Source organism: Diorhabda carinulata, chromosome 1, assembly GCF_026250575.1.
Source record: "Diorhabda carinulata isolate Delta chromosome 1, icDioCari1.1, whole genome shotgun sequence".
In the NCBI taxonomy this organism is placed as follows: Eukaryota; Metazoa; Arthropoda; class Insecta; order Coleoptera; family Chrysomelidae; genus Diorhabda; species Diorhabda carinulata.
The window spans coordinates 26,590,497-26,608,095 of record NC_079460.1 but is presented as its reverse complement, the minus strand read 5'-3'; the positions used below and the strand labels follow the sequence as shown (position 1 = coordinate 26,608,095).

Below are 17,599 nucleotides of genomic sequence, written 5' to 3'. Positions count from 1 at the left end.
TTCCAATTTTATAGTCTGATTATCAGAATGTGACCTATCCACACCGATACTCTTCCTATTTCCATAAAAAATTTCCCTTAATTTTTTCCTCATTCTTCAGATCAACACTTTTAATTTGTTGGAATGTTAATCAATACATACGCTAATCTTGTCTTTGTCTGTTGGTCTGCTATTTTAAGTTATTATTTTCAATTTGCAATTGAATGTAACTATTAGGCACTTATCTTTTAACAAATATCACATATCATCAAATATTTTGATATAGACCTTAGGTCCGAACGTCAAACTTTGCATAATTATATCAATCTATAGATCACATACCACATGAATATCGAAAAATGAGGCTTAAACTATAAGTAAAAAATTCAATTTCTATTATTGAAACCAGAATCTAGAACAAAATATAAAAATTAATTTTGTTTATGTTATATTAGATAAAATTAACAATAACATAGAAATAGAATAGTACACAAAACTAACTTGGTCCTCAAGTATTAAAAGTTCAACTCATATCATTTCGAGGCCTCAATCTCCCTACACTTTGGAAAGCTGGAAAAATAAAATAACTAAAATAGGCGCTTACCAGCAAGAACTGTAGATACTAATACTATTAGTAATATAGTAATAATAATATTATTACTGCTATATATTATAGCAATAATAGTATTAGTATATCTATATGTATAATGTATAATACTTGAGCTGGAACTATATGGAAAACTTTTTTATTAATGGTTTTATGAAAAAAATTATTTTTGATAAAAAGTTCTCATGGTCCAAAAGAATACAGTATCTTTATTTTTTACAATTCAGAAAAATGTTATGAAGTTGTTTTGAATGAAAAGCTATATTCAAATATGTAATTGCAGCCTTTAAGTATGTGGTCTAACAGTAATCCAAACCTGTAATAAAAACTCGGAACCAATATTCTTTTAAAACAAACGTTTGGTGTGGTTGTACAAAAATAAATATAAATAAATTTTTTGATAAACCTCATATAATGCTTCGAAAAATTGATATCTGATGGTTGCATTTGACACTGATAATTTGCTTATTTATATTGATCTATAGATCACCTTCATCATGAATATCAAAATAAGGATAAAATCAACTTAGAACTTTGTTCCAAGAAGAAAAAATTAATTTTTTCTTTGGTTCCCACATCTCAAATATATAGCGGTAATCAATTAAATTTATTAGAATTTACAAAATAGAGCTATAAATTTCACTTATTTAGATCTTTTTTATCATTTATAGCTTTTTCGTTCTTATGAATGTGAACCATTTCTAAAAATTCCCTATTTCGTATATGAGATTCCGATTCAAGAATTTTTAAATCTTTATAATTGATTTTATGTTTTTTTTGGATATTTCATGGTTCGTTAATGCAATTCTTTTTTTTATCGTATTGATGACGTCTTAGTCTATTTTCTAAATACTGAGATGTTTGCCCTATGTAGACAGCGTCACAATTAGTACAAGGCACTTGATATATAACATTACTTCTTTTGTCTTTTGGTGTTTTAGATTTTAATTTAGTGAAATATTTGGATAATGTATGACCACATTCATAAGAACGAAAAAGCCATAAATGATAAAAAAGATCTAAATAATTTAAGTAATATTTATAGCTCTATTTTGTAAATTCTGATTTTAGATCTATTCTGTTTAAAATTAGTTTTTAAACAGAAGGGTGTGTCTGTGGGAGTCTGTGAGTATGAGATTGAATTAGGTTGAATTAGGTTCGTTTGATGAAGAGGCGATGTGTGTAGCTCGATATATTGCATATAATTCAGCAGTGAAAGTGGATGCGGCTGGAGGAGCTTTTAGCAAATATTTGGCGGTTGGTGTAATGATTGCGGTACCCGTACCGTCTTGAGTTATCGATGCGTCTGTGTTAATATGTACAAATTTTTTGTACTCATTGGCGTATGTTATTTGAGTGTCCTTCGATTAGCGTATGGTTGGTGTGGTGTTTGTCGAAAGAGATGAGCTGGGTAATGAATTTGGTGCTTTATATTGTCCATTGTGGAGTCTGAGAAGATTCGTTAGGAACGCATTCAGGAATAAAGAAATTTAATTCGCTTAGATATGATCGAATTCTAGCATAGAAAGGTTTAGGGGTTCAGGGTTTATTTGAAAAAAGATTTGGGAATTTCTTGGTGAAGCAGTTTCGGAGGGTTGGATTGGAAGGATTGGATTTTAATTTGGCCGCATATGTAAGGCTCAAATATATTCTTCTGTCTCCCAAGAATGGTTCTCCTGATTCGCAGTACAGACTTTCCACTGGTGTTGTTTTGAATGCACCTGTTATCAAACGTAAGGCTGAGTTTTTTCAGAAGCGATTTGTTAGCTTTTGAATATACAATTGATCCATAATCTAGTTTTGATCGAATAAATGTTCGATACAATGTTAGTAATGTCTGTCGATCTGTACCCCATTCTTTCTTCGTTAGCGTTTTCAGTAAGTTTAATCGTTTGTTGCAAGCTAGGAGAAGATTTCTAATATGATAGTTCCAGCTTAGTGTGTGGTCGAATAGTAGGTATACCGAGAAATTTTATTGATGTTTTTTCTATGTTTTCATTATAAAGTTTCAATACCGGTACGTTTGGTATGTTCTTTTGTCTTGAAAAAAGAATGTAACGAGTCTTTGTAGTTGAAAAAGTAAAACCAGTTTTTTGTGACCACCACCAGTTATGGATAAAAGCCTGACTTTGTGAGAAGATGTTTTTAATATTTTTTCCTTTACAGTAAACAACCAAGTCATCTGTGTATAGTCGAGCTTTTACTGGTAACTTTTTCAGGATGTCGTTGATTGCGACGATAAAGAGTGTGGGACTTATGATTGATCCTTGGGGTATACCATTATTGAATTATTTTTTTTCGGAGGTGGTGCCGTTGGTTTTTACTTTGAATGTTCGATTTCTCAGGAAGTTTTTGATAAAAACCAGGCAATGACCATGTATGTTGAATTCGTATCATTTTTTTATGATGTAATCATTCCTTGCAATGTGAAAAGCTCGGTTAATGTCAAAGAAAATAGCTAAACAGCTGTTTTTTAGGGCAAATGCTTCGTTGATTTCACTTTCCAAGTCTATTATGTCATCCAGGGCTGATCTATGTTGTCTAAATCCGCTTTGTTCCGGTAATAATAAAGTTTCCTTTTCTAGAGTCCAGAGCAATCTGTTGTATATAATTTTTTCCATTAGTTTGCACATAGCACATGTGAGAGATATAGGTTTATAGGATTCAGGATGGGTTCTAATGGTTTGCGGCGTTAGTATAGGAATTATTATGGATTCATGCCACTTTTGAGGGAAGTAATGCTGCAGCCAAATGGTATTGAACAGGTTAAGGGTGTATTCGTGAGCAATTAAGGGGAGATGTTTCAATAAGACAATTGGTATTTCATCTGGTCCTGGTGACGTTTCTTTCAGGCATGAAAGAGCTTCATTATATTCTTGGGTGGTAATGGGTAAATTAATGAGTTCGTTTTCATCGAACTGTATCATTACCTTATCCTTTTCTTTTCTCTTATGGGTAATAAAGTATCATCGTAATTTCATGTGATGGAGCGGTTTTTGTAAGTGGTAGCTAGTATTGAGACTATTTTGGAGTTATCTGTGGTTGTGCGTCCGTCTTTCTCTAACATTTGTATATTATGGTGCTTGTAAAGTCCTGATATTTTCCTCACTCTTTCCCATACCTCCGTCATGGGTGCTTCAGAATTTATTGTAGAGACGTATTCTATCCAGGATTTGCGTTTAACATTTTTTATTGTACGTCTAGCTTTGGCTCTAGTTTTCAAGAATTCGATTTTGTTTGCTGGTGTAATGTATCGTTTATATCTATTGAAAGCTTTTTTTGCTCTTAATTGCTGATTCGCAGTCGCTATTCCACCACGACACAGGATTGCGTCGTTACAGGCGCGTAGTTCTTCCGATTGATATGTTTGCTGCTCGCTGAAAGATACTAATAAAGGTTTTCTAAAGCTTCGTCTATATCTGTTGGAATTATGTAAGTTGTCAAACTATTTGAAATAATTGTTTTGAAAAGAGCCCAGTCTGCTTTTTTTAAATTCCATTTTGGATATAAGTTGTGAGTGTGATTTGGTTTTCTATTGTTATGAATAACGATTGGATTGTGGTCACTGTTGTAGGTATAGCCGATCTCAGGTAACAGCCGGAGTCAAAGTTGGGTCATAGATAGTGAGGTCAATACATGAACCCTGTCCTGATTATATGTTAAATCTAGTTGGTTTCCTATCATTTAAGATGGAGAGATTTACGTCATTAAGAATATCACCTAGTAAGCGACCTCTGTGGTTTATTGATGTGGATCCCCATGGTGTTATGGTCATTGAATTCTCCGACTATTATTCTAGGTTGAGGAATTTGTTCCAATATTTCATTTAATTCTTTAGCATCTACTTGATATGCTGTGTGTGAGTGTGGTATGATGGGGCATACATTTGAGAGTATTAATATTTCGGAAGCATCCGCCCTATCAGGATGCCTACGAGATATAGTCTGGTCCAAACTGTACATGCGCAAATATAGCAAAATTAGAATCTACAAGATTTGTATCAGACCCATCATGACGTACGGCACGGAAGTCCGCGAAAACACCATCAAGACGAAACAAATGCTGAGGGTGGCCGAGATGAAAACACTGAGAACAATAGTGGGGAAAACAAGAAGAAACAGAGTAAGAAATAGAGATGTCAAAGAGCAATGCGGGATACAAGACATTGTGAGATGGGGAAGACAACGTATGAGGCAGTGGTACAACCATGTAAGACGAATGGACGAGAATAGACTTCCGAGAATACTCCTAGAAAACAACCTGCCCGGCTCAAGGCCTCCCGGGAGACCTCCTAAAAGGTGGAAAGATAGTTGGAAATCCACCTCTCAGGAAAAGATTCAGAGGCAGCTTCAGAATTAAAAGATCGACAGATCTCCAAGAAGTAGAAAAAGAAGAGAATCTTTCGGAAGGTGTTATAAGCTTTCGGGCTTGGATCGGAGTGTTGTTGATAATGATCAGCCCTTTATGAAAGGTCATGAAGCGTTTTACAGTATCTTCATTTGCGAGATACATGCACATTCTATTGTTTGACAGCCTCAATCTCCAAGTGATATCAGATCATCTTGAATTTTCAGGTTATCAACAGCTGGAAAAACAATTGCTTGATGTTTTGTAGGAAATTTGTTGTAGTTTGTATTCTAACAGCTTCTGTAGTCAGAAGTACCAACATTTGTATTCGACATCATTAATTTTAGAAATATTTCCGCTTTGATTTGAAAGTATAGACCTGTTTTGACACAGGCCACTTCATATCAAGTTGAATCGGTGTAAAACTGATAGCACTGTATGTAACAAATTCACTGTTTTGGTATGAATGTATGAGATTCTACTTACAGTAGTGTCTCTGAAATTAGAATACTTCTAAAAGTTTCTATCTATAGTTTTATAAATTTTTAGAACTGTGGTAACTATCGTAAAAGAGTTATTTTTATAGGAACTGACACTTTCACTGTTAACGTTACTGTTGCCAGTGCCGGACTCCTTATTCTTATTTTGATATTCGTGATGTTGATTAATATAATTATACAAATTGTCAGTGTCAATATAATATTTTGAAATAGACTGAAATAAGTCGAAACGTCAATTTTTATCTTTCTTTCTTTTAAAAACTTATTAAAAAACTAATTTTGAAACAGAAGAGACCTAAAATAAAGAATATTTAGAAACATAAACATATCAAAAGGTCTAAAAAATAAGAAATTAAAGAAATAAAAAATTTCATTGATTAAGTAATTATTAATAAGTAATTTATTATTAAATAATTAGAACTTGAAAAGTTTAGCTGTATCATAAGAGAGAAAAGAAGTTTGGAAGTAAAAAGGAGTGCTGATACGTTAAAAATTATTGTAATTAACTAATCATTGGAGAGGAAGTTAAGCTTAGCATAATCAAGATAATTGTATATGATTAGGATATATTATTAAAGAAATTAGATTGTCTATTGTTTCCAGCAAATAGTCCAACTGAATGTACCTAGATGAAATATTAATATAACCATTAAAATATGAGAATTAGTTAATTCAAAAAAGATTGTCTAGAAGGTATACTGACATCTATATATACTTTTTTTAATGGGGCATCCTGTATATATCCTAAATTTTAGATTTCTCTTATCTTATAATCCTCGTTATCAGACTATGCAGTTTTACCAAACGAAATAGAAGTACTATATGAATAATTAATTATTTGTCGAATGTTCTTTAATTTTCAAAACAATTGTATAGTAATCACCGACAAACATCTGTATAGCAGAAGAGCTGAAAAGTAAACTTGATTTTCTTTATCTTTCAACCTATTCTTCTAAATTACATTTGGTATATCCATTCATTTTTGTGAACTCATCATTTCCCGAAATATTTTTGATATTTTTCAATTTCATATTTCATAAATATGTATTTATTATTATGGAATAAATACAAACCATGAAAATATTCAGTGAAAATAATTTTAAACTTAATCTTCCACCTACGTCTATTTTCAAATAAATCTGTTACATTTATAAATATTAGCATATCAATACTATTAGAAACTTATACATTTATATGCTGTTGTAGATGGTTTTCTATGTAGCCATACATAAGAAAATTAATTTTTAATAATCCCGGTGATTGAGCTGGCCAATCAGTTTGTCCTTCTCGGCCTATCTACCTTATTGTGAAATTATTAGTTTAGTGGCTGTTCGTAAAGTTCGTATGATGTAGAACATCATGGTATAACAACCACATTTTTTGCTGAATATTAAATGTAACAAGAATTATTGGCAAATCATTCTCAAGGAAGTACCGATAAACTACACTACTCACGCGATCGTTAAAGGAATGTAGCCTAATTACGTGGTCTTCATCGACACTAACCCATTCATGAAAAGTTGCGAGTTTCTCCGTTCAGGATTTCACCATACATATATTGTGGTGCGAGTAAATAATTTCTTATATTTTTTTCTGATACCCAAATCATATCGATTCATGTTCTGAGCTACAGTTTTCAACAGTTTTGCTTGATCATTATATACGTTTTCTACATTATAGTGTGATGGAAATATTGTTGACTGAGGATTTTGTTATTACGTGTAAATGGAAGTTTAGAGAGACTCCTAGAACTTTAGGAAACCTATTATATCTCTCACCGAAAGAACTCCCGAACACGTTCGTCAAGAATAATCAAGGGCGACGCCAATGAGGGAAAGGGGGCAGTTGCCCTTCCCCCTAGAGATCTAATGTAGCTAGCTGCAAAGCGACCAAAGTCCTAAGGCCGTGCGACCTATTAATAAATTCTGCATCGCATGGCAAATTAAGGTTTAATGTATATTGTAGAAACTATTGAAATATTCAGAATAACATCAAGGTTTAGACAACCGTTTTTAAAATCGTTTGTGAAGATTTATACATTGATATTGATATTAGAACCGTTCTTATTACAATCGTCATCGAGACAAAGACTTCCAAAGTGTAACGCTTCATGCTCTCGACTGTACCAGGCGTTCATATTTTTCATCCTCCATAATATTGCTCCATTGCCCCCCATTAACTGGTGACTTCCTTGAGAATAATTACAAAAAATGGTCCAATTTTACAGAAATATTCATCAGAAGAGGAAAAAAATTGCCGCACTAAAATAGAAATGCTGAAAATATTCCTTCTATCATTACAAACATTACTAACAAGTCTGAAGTTCACATTTTATTAAATATTTTTCAAAGATTGCACCTTCAACTAACTCTCAAATTTCAAATCTGATCAAATTCAACTTTAATAACAAAAACAAATTATAATAGCAACAATTTAATCATAGAATTTAATCCAGAATATCTAAAATGTGTACCAAATTGCGATGGCAATGATAATTTGAACAGATATATAAATATTCTATGATAGAGTTTTGAACATCCTTAATCTTTTGTGTTGCTATGTAGACGTTTATGATATCAAACATAATTCAAAGATCTTGAAAAAAAATTCATATAATAATGTAGCTTCAATAACATTTATATCAGGACCTCAGGAACCAAACCTCCTAGATCATGAAGTTTAATAATTTAGCTGAAGCTTTGCAATGTGCTTTAAAAGAGGGCAATGTACACTATTTCCTAAATTTCAATCCAAATATCAATATAAAGCAGCCACATGCCTCTTGTGATATCTAGAAAACAAAGACCATTTGACCATTTCTATCTCAACCAATATTTATTCGTTCTATAATATCAAGACAACCACATCTATTTCCTACGAATTCCCAACAAAACCTTAATGCCTCTAAAACAAAAATAATTAAATTCACCAAAACTAACACCAATAACTATTTCCATAAAAATTAGAACAATGAATTTACTCAGTAGAAACTCATACTAAGGACTTTCACAAGTGAATCATTCCCAAAATCGTCAACCAAAAAACAATTTCATACCAGAGGAATTATTTTATGCTGATATTCAGGACAAGGCTCTCGAATAATATTATTATTCTGATAACTTATACCCCGAAAGCAAGCAATATCAATATGCAGAAGAGAACTTTGATTCTTACGATTCCTACACTTGAAATTTTCAAGATATAATTCAGAATTCAAAAATAAAAGATCCCAGTCCCAATGTATTTCATTGAATTGGAGCAATAGTAGTGATTTATTTTATATAATATTCTAATAGTATAATATTGAACTTTTAATAGATCCTGGTTCAACGAAAAACCGAAATTACATTCCAACAATTTTCAAAAAACTCTTGACCCATTTTTAATCAAATCAAAGAATCTGCTCATAGATTATCTCAATTTTAAACATTTTCAAACTATTATTTAATTAATATCAAACTGGATTGAAATTCCATAGTAGACTCATATGTCTAGACAACTTTTAATTGACTTGGAGAGAATGATATTCCACATAGTGTGATAAAATTAGAATATCGTAAAACTGCAGGGGTACATAACACTATTATTACTACTATATTAAATGTAGTAAAACTGAATTATTCAGAAATATTTCCTGGTAAATGATTTAATATTAACTAATTTCAAAATTCCGAAGTAAATAGTGTAGTGCACACCAAATGATATTAGCATCGATCATTTGAATGACAAGGAAAAATCTCAAATACTCAAACTTTGTGCCGAATGTCCTGACATATTTTATAATTTAAACACAACAAAATTAAGCACGAGTTACAAACCACTGACGATACTCCGTCTCAATTACAACCCTCACCAGTTACAGATGGAAACCAACCAAAACATTCCATAACAGAATTAAATCAAAACGAAAAGCTCCACCTAGATACTATATCTTTTATAGTAAATCAAGACAATAACCTAGATAATGTACATTTGCCGAAAACAAACTCAACCAACGATCAAATATCTATTTTTGAATTTATAAAACAAGCTAATAATTTTAATCGTTTATTGTATTAGAATTATTCTTGCGAGAGTTATTTCAGAAAAATAATGATATACCAGTATTTTAATTTACAACTTGATTTTTACATATAATTTTATGAAATATATTATAATTATAACTTATATGTACGTGTTAGCAATACTTTTTGGAAATTAAAACTATATGGAATTGTGGATAATTTCGTTGCAAGGACGATCATTTATTAATGATAGCAGCAGAAACTACTAAATTATTATTATTTTTTGTATCTAAGGTTTGTTGAATCGTCAATCGAGTGTTAAACTGAAAGATATTTGATAGTTGTATTTTCTAACAATTTCAGTCTCTTTCAATTCCATAGCGGTTATTCGTATTTTGAGGGTAGGTCAGCGTCTATGGTAGTGGAAAGTTTCTCTCGAATTTCCAATATCTTTAGCGTAATAACAATTGAGAATCTCATATAGTTTGAGAGAACTTCCCAAGAATAGGATTGTCCAACTCTGAGGTATTACTTTTTGGATATTTTTATTCGTTACACTATGAAACGTTTTAAGTATTCTAGATGAGTGCTACTACGATTTTTTTATCAGTTTTGCCTCTTCGATTCCATACAATCGGTTCTGGGCCCGTTTGTAGAGTCCTAATCCTAGTCTGGCGAGCGAGATGGGAGATGGGAGAAAAGAGAAGGTTTTAATTTTTAGTATTTCAGACTGGCACCGCCTATGTACATGCCACAAGGCACCGACGTTCTTTCCCAGGCAGAGAATAACCAAGTCGTCAGCATAGACTTCACAAGATTGGAAATAAAACTCCACCCTTAAATACCTGGGTAGTCGTATTTTTTAGTTTTTTAATGACCAAATCAATATCAACAGTCAGGCCGAGCATCCCTTCATATTCACGAGGCACAAATAGGAGGTCAGGATTCAGTTTGACATCTTTCCAGGCTGAGAGGTTTTGGTTGATTAGGATATTATTCCTAACCAGTCGAAGGGAAAGAAACTGCGGTGACTTGACTCCACTACTGCATGAAGTCCGCATTATATACCCAATTACCGAGTCAATGAAGTTTAGCAGCTGTTCGTACATAGCTGGTATGCCTGGTATGGTTGCCCAGCCCCTGTCATCTGTAGATTAGATCGTCTCACCGGTTTGCGTAGCAGGCACAAGGCCACACTCCAGAAACATTTTGATATTCGGTTTTAATATTTTTGATGTTTTATCCTTCTCTAACATAATTGTTAATTTTAGTTTAATATGTTCATTATCTTTTTCAATTTAATCTAATTCAAACACACTGCTGCACTGTCTATCTTGACAAATGCCATCAATTTGGTTTCCATATCAGCACAAGTGACCGAAAAATAGTGCAAGTGGGATAAGATATATGAACCGAGCAGGAACATTATATTTTACTTGAATATTTATCGGGGAGTACATAACTAATTCAAATAATTCAAAATTTAAAACGATCACTGTTTCAGAAATTTATTTTAAATAGAAATAACCGCACTTGGCTAAAACAAAAAATGCTGTGTCATTAAAATGAATGTCATGGACCGACCGAAGCTTTTTTCGATACCAGTTTTTTTTCATTTTCCGATCACTGTGTAACTTGATTTCTTTAAGTGACAGTCGACCTACAACACTATTCTCCGAACTTGTAACATAAAATACAGTTAGTTACCGATTTTCCAAATTGTATTTGTCCAAAATGAATTCGTGACGGTTTTTTTATAAAAAAAAAGAATTTTCAAATCACCAAATTTAAACACATTATCTCTTGTGTCGCCTAGGAAGTTTTATGTTTTAATAAATTATCTTATAGGTACAACAGGTTTCATACTATTGTGTGCATTTGTGGTTGATGTAATAGTATGGTATAAAGCTGGTAAAATCAATTTTGTGGACGAACAGGCGGTGTTTGAAGAGGAATTACATTCTATGACTGGAAAGATGAAAAATGAACCGGAATAACAAATACCCATGTTGGCCTTTTCGCCAGTAAGTCAAGCTTAGTTTTTATGGCTATACCATCATAATCAAGACCTTGTCAAATGTGTGGATGTGAAAAAGCAGACTTCATTATAAATTGTGCTAATTCTAAATTATGTATAACGTATATCGAAATGTCTTTTTTCGGTTTAATTATTTATTTTAGAGAAACAGAATTAGTAAGAGATTGGAGATATGTTGAAATACATATAATTAGTTGCGAATATTTATATACTATGAAAAGAATGAGTAAAATAAAGATAAGATAAAGAAAGATAAATTTATCTTTCTTTTAAAAACTATCAAAAAAAAAACAATTTTAAAACAGAAGAGACTTAAAATCAACAACATATATATATATATATATATATATATATATATATATATATATATATATATATATATATATATAAATCGTCTTGGGCCGAAATTATGGTCAAATACAATATAAGAATTATTTCTTGTATTGTATTTGACCATAATTTCAGTCCTAGACGATGAATTTATAACTATTCGAAAGCTCGGAAAAAAATATATTGAAATATATATATATATATATATATATATATATATATATATATATATATATATATATATATATCTTTCGACTGAAATTATGGTCAAAGTACAGTGTAAAAATATGAAAATATGTATAAAAGCATACAACAATGAAACTTACTTGAGGATTGTGATGTGTGTTTTTTTTTTAATTTAACAATACTAAAATTTATGAGCTTAAAAAATCGATATCCAAATTTACACGTGACATAAATTAGTAGGATTATGAATGACAATACATTTTTATGGGTTAGAATAGATTACATCGTTTCAGACGAAGATGATTGTTTATTGGTTAATTATGAACAGATTAATTTTTTATCGGTTATCTCAGGTTATTTGGAGACTGATGGAGTTGATTTTTTTATTGAAATTGGTTTTTCAAAATCATGACGACATGTCATTCATAATCAAATCAATAAATATCCACAAAACAATTTGAAAAGCAACCAAATTTGATACATTATATTTATGTCACCTATGTGATTTTTTATTGATTATTGATTTTTGAAATATGCGAATATGATAGTTTTATTCAAAGAAAAATTTATTCAATACGCCACTATCCGTAATTGATTAATGTAAATTTCAGTCCCCGATGATGAATACATAAGTATTCGGAAAGTTCGGGATATATATTAAAAAGAGTTCACGTTTGTGTTTGATTTATCACACTCTAACAAAGAATACGTTCATAAACTAATTGGCAAAGAATACGTTCAAAGTTATTTAAAAAATTATAAAAATAACTAATTTTAAAACAAAAGAGACCTAAATTCAAAAGACATGATGAAAGATCTAAGAAATTAACGAAATTTATATACATATAGGTTCTTGAAATAAAGTAAACAAAGCATACGCTTTTTAATCGGTAATCCGAGTAACGATATTTATCCAGCCTTGGTGATGAAACTATGGTGATGACCAACATTATATAGAAATATGAAGATTTCATACATAAAAAATAATGGAACAAATGCGAAATTTTTTGGAAATTGAAATCCGTCCAATTAGTTCGTTACGAATGACGTTGAAGTTCTATAAGATTTAGAAGATATTCATAGATTACATTAAGGTTAGTTAAATTAGAATTTGTTATTAGGATACTGATCACCTCAAGCAAATATTTTGTTTCTGAAAACCTATACTTTTTGTAGCTTTTTTGTTGTTAATGCTCTGGTCCATGTAGGTATTTTGACTTTTAACTACTTTTCGTAAAGACTGAGTATATATATATATATATATATATATATATATATATATATATATATATATACGAGGATATATTGACAAATTCTTAGCCTACTATAGAACCAAACAAAATTTCAATGTCAAAATATTCTATTACTCAAAATATTCTCCTCTTAATTGGGTAAATTTATTTCAGCGAATCTGCAACGACTTTAGAACTTTAAAAAAAATGTTTCTTCTTGCTCTGCAAACTAGACCTCCACAGCTTTTATTTCCTCCTCGTTGGAAGAAAATTTACGACCTTTCAAACTTTTTTTCAGTTAAGGAAAGAAATGATAGTCGGACAGAGCCAAATCTGGTGAATAAGAGAGGTGTTCTAGTAATTCAAACCCTAAATCACGACTTTTTTGCAAGGTAACATGAGATTTGTGTACAGGAGCGTTGTCCTGCAAAACAAAACACCTTTGGATAGCTTTCCGCGTCTTGTCTCTTTAATTTTTTCCCGATGGAATGTGGAATAGTAATCTCCAGTTATTGTTCTACCCTTATCCAAAAAATAAATCATGGTAATCCCTAAAAACTGAAGCAAGAATTTTTCCAGCAGATTTTTTGACACGAAACTTCTTAGGTCTTGGAGAACCAGAGTGTCGCCAATCCATCGATTGTTGCTTTGTTTATAAGTCTCATCCATAGTAACAATTCGATTTAAGAAGTCTACATCGTTTTCAAATCGAACATAGATCAAACGCGATGCTTCTACTCTTGCACGCTTTTGGTCAACATTCAAACATTTGGGGGCCCATATTGCAGTATTTCTTCTCATGTCCAAATTGACGTGAACTATATGATGAACGCGTTCGTATGAAATATTCAGTGCTTCAGATATCCGTCGATATCTTATTTTCGGGACTGACACAGGAACTGGCCTTCCCGATCGGTCATTATCTTCAATGGAAAATTTACCTCTTTTGAAGCTTTAAAGGAGTCCAATTTTTCACGGCCGCATACGAAGGACATTGTTCACCAAGGGTATTAAGCATATTTTCGTAAATCTGCTTACCTCTTAACCCTTTTAAATACAGTTCATCCAATTTTTCGATTTTTACAATATCGGTGGATATCTTTTTTCTTTTAATTTATTGCGTAACTTTGGTTTACTTTTTTGACGTCAAAATTTACACTCACATTTTACAACTTTATTGTTCGTTGCTAAGGTAACGCAATATTTTGTTTATGCATGGAACTGGTCTAGGCTAACCAGATATCAATACATTCTTATATATATACTTTTATTTTTCAAATAAAATAAAGATGAGTTGATTGTTGAAATGATGGGATTTATTTATTACTCAACCAGACATAAATAATATAGATATTTCCTAAATAATTTTCACATATTATCTTGAACTTCAGTTGCATTTGGATATAAGTTTTGCAGCACCATAAAATTGGATAAAACAAACTTTGTATTTATGAATTACCGCGAATTTAAAAAGAATATTGAATGAACATTCAAATTTAATATGAAAGTGAAATTTCCGCTTTCTCTATTCAATTTTTGAAAATCATATTTTTTTAGCTTGTTCCCCCACTCACTAATAATTGCCACAATTGTTTTTATTTCGGAATAGGTCCATTTTATGCTCTTGTAACTTCACCCTAAATAATTAAATTAGAGAGGTCAAGCAAAATGAAGTGTTCATTCATTTAAAAAATTTCAATTTATAGCTGTTTTAATTTATCAGTTTCATTTTGGAATTGGGAAGATAAAGATTTGAATAATGACGTCGGAAACAGCCACAACCTCCAATGTATAAAATAACATAATAATATACATATATGTCTGTTCTTTAAAAATAACAAGACAATGAATTTGAAAAATGAGAAAGCTTACAAGAGGTTATCAGGAGGACATTTTCTATCTAGGGTCACGTTTGGATATTTTTAAAAATTTCCAAAATAATTTACAGTTAAGATAACATAATATAATCCGCTACATTGATAAAACTTAAACGTGACGGAACATGGATCAAATTCAGCTAAATTAAGCCTAACTTCCTTGTTCCTAACGAATAATTATTTAGATTATAATTTAATAAAAAAGAAAACCTGAACAAAAGTCAAGATATATCAAAAAAGTAACTCCTTACTGAATAAATTAACAGTGACTATTTAAAACAATTGTTACTGAAGATTGGTTGACGAAACTCAAACTACGGGCGTATCATTATAGAGTATTTCATTTCTTCTCCTGAAGGATCCGCTAATAATAGCTCTTAAAACGTCAGAATGACGTGGTCTTAATGCAGAAGTTCATCTTACATTTCATACATAATTTCCAAGTTAATTTGTGTTAAATTCATTCCACACTACTGTAATGCTATAAATTTATTGAATAAGTTTACTGATTAATAAAAATCAAAAGTTTCGGTTATCTTCGAAAAATACAGGTTTGATTAAAAAAAGAGTCTTTCAAAAGATTTTATTATACATTTCAATACGATTAAGAAAAATTACTTTCTTCTCATATACATGAAAATAATTGATAGTATTGGTGCTTACTGCAGTTGTTTCACTGTTTGCCAATTACTGCCACCACTATTTTCCACAATACTCTTTCTCGACTTTTTTTATCGCCTAAAAGTTTGAATTGAACGTACTAACAATGTTTGTATTTATTTAACAAATACTTTGAATCGTTTTTTTGGTGAATGCTGTTGACCTTCACCATATATATATACACTAATCCCGGATTTCTCTTGACATCCCTTACTCAAGTCATCTATCTAGAATTAAGTCTATCTGATTTTTATAGCGTCTTTCTTGTGATAAATAGATACCTAGATTTCTTGCATAGTGTTACACCACTTCCCCATTAAAAATATTTAAGGTCCCATCTGGAAATTGAATAGGCAGAATAGTATATTTTGTTATTTCCTTAAGTCTGTATTGAAAACAATCACAGAATAAAAAGAAATTTTGCAGTTGCTCAGTAACTTGTAGGTTCTGAAGTAACTGTTATGGGTTAAATTAATCTAGTTTTAGACAATATTGCAATGATATGACCACTTTTTCCAAACTTGATGTATAAACATAGCATATTACCGAAATATCGACTATAAAGTTGATGAAACTAGTAAAATGGGTCGATATTCTAAGTAACTTAATAAAAAATCATTTATAAATAAAAATAAGTTCGTTGATCTTTATTAAGCAAATTAATATTTATTAAACGGTTGTTTCAATAGCTTTTACACGAATAGGATGGTATCTTATCTATTTTACCCATTGTTACATAATATAAAATATTTACCAAGAAATTAAATTTACAATCTCTATGGTATCATAAGCTTTATCATAAATAGACTGATAATAAGAAAAATTCCGTATAAAATCCAAATGTTCTTTATAATATACACAAATTTCTATTTTGTCGTAAATCCTATTAGACCAGAACAGAAGAAAAAAATGTAGATTAACTTGACCATAACTTCGCTCAAATTTTCCACTACCTTCACTACCGTGTATATAAGCACCAAAAGCCTAAGTTTCATTCGTAACATAATTTCCAGGTATTTGACACACCTAAAGAAATCAGGCAATTTTATTTATTTATTTTTAACAAATGAGTTCTAACTTCAAAATTTAGTGTGAAGTATTGTTCAGGTATTCGTACATAAAAGCATCTTTATTTGATAAACAAAATAAAATGCTGGACGTATATATCTTCGATATTTAATTTATAATGTTATATACAAAATTAGTTGTAGAACTTGTTTCGCAAGGTATGGTGTCTAGGAATCAAGCTGGAAACTTTTTCATGTGGTCACTTCGACTAACTAAAATATGAATAGTTCTCTATATATAGCCGAGAGATTGTCTTATTGATCTAGTATTTTGTTATCGAGGGTAAAATTTTTGAAACAGAGCTTCGATGATCAATATTTACAGAATTTTCAACTACATGATTTAACGTACCGAATAGGGCGGATGGCAGAACAATTATTTATAATCTAGTTGAACAGTCCAAGTTGGCATAATATTCCCGATTGATTGTTTTAACCTTTTATACCACGCACACCTCAAAAGGTAGTCGCTATGATAAACCCACCTTGAACTTCTTTGGCACCTAGTCATCTCTGTAAAACAACTGTTTTAACTGCTTTTTGATCTTTGAGGTGGTGTGGTAGATCCATGTTTGGTCTACACTTAAGAAACAGTGCAAAAACTTGTGGTTGGATAACATCAACTGAACCATTTGAGATTCATCTGTTTTGGTTCAATTTCCGATAGACAAACACCATATAGACACTTTTCAATGGAAAAGTTTCATGATGTTAATATTATAATTAACGTAATAATACCAAAATTAATCAATCACTGGAAGAATTTTTGAAA

General features: G+C 31.0%; 1 protein-coding gene across 2 annotated transcripts in view; it reads left to right on the top strand.

Annotated features, from left to right (window-relative positions):
* LOC130890994 (solute carrier organic anion transporter family member 74D) overlaps positions 1-11,792 on the top strand; it is a 74,545-nt gene extending 62,753 nt beyond the window's left edge. For both annotated transcript variants that reach the window (XM_057795470.1, XM_057795471.1), the window contains one exon: positions 11,286-11,792. In XM_057795470.1, coding sequence (XP_057651453.1) covers positions 11,286-11,434 — 149 coding nt within the window. In that variant the 3' untranslated portion in view covers positions 11,435-11,792. The remainder of the gene's footprint in view (positions 1-11,285) is intronic.
* The last annotated feature ends 5,807 nt before the right edge of the window (positions 11,793-17,599 follow it).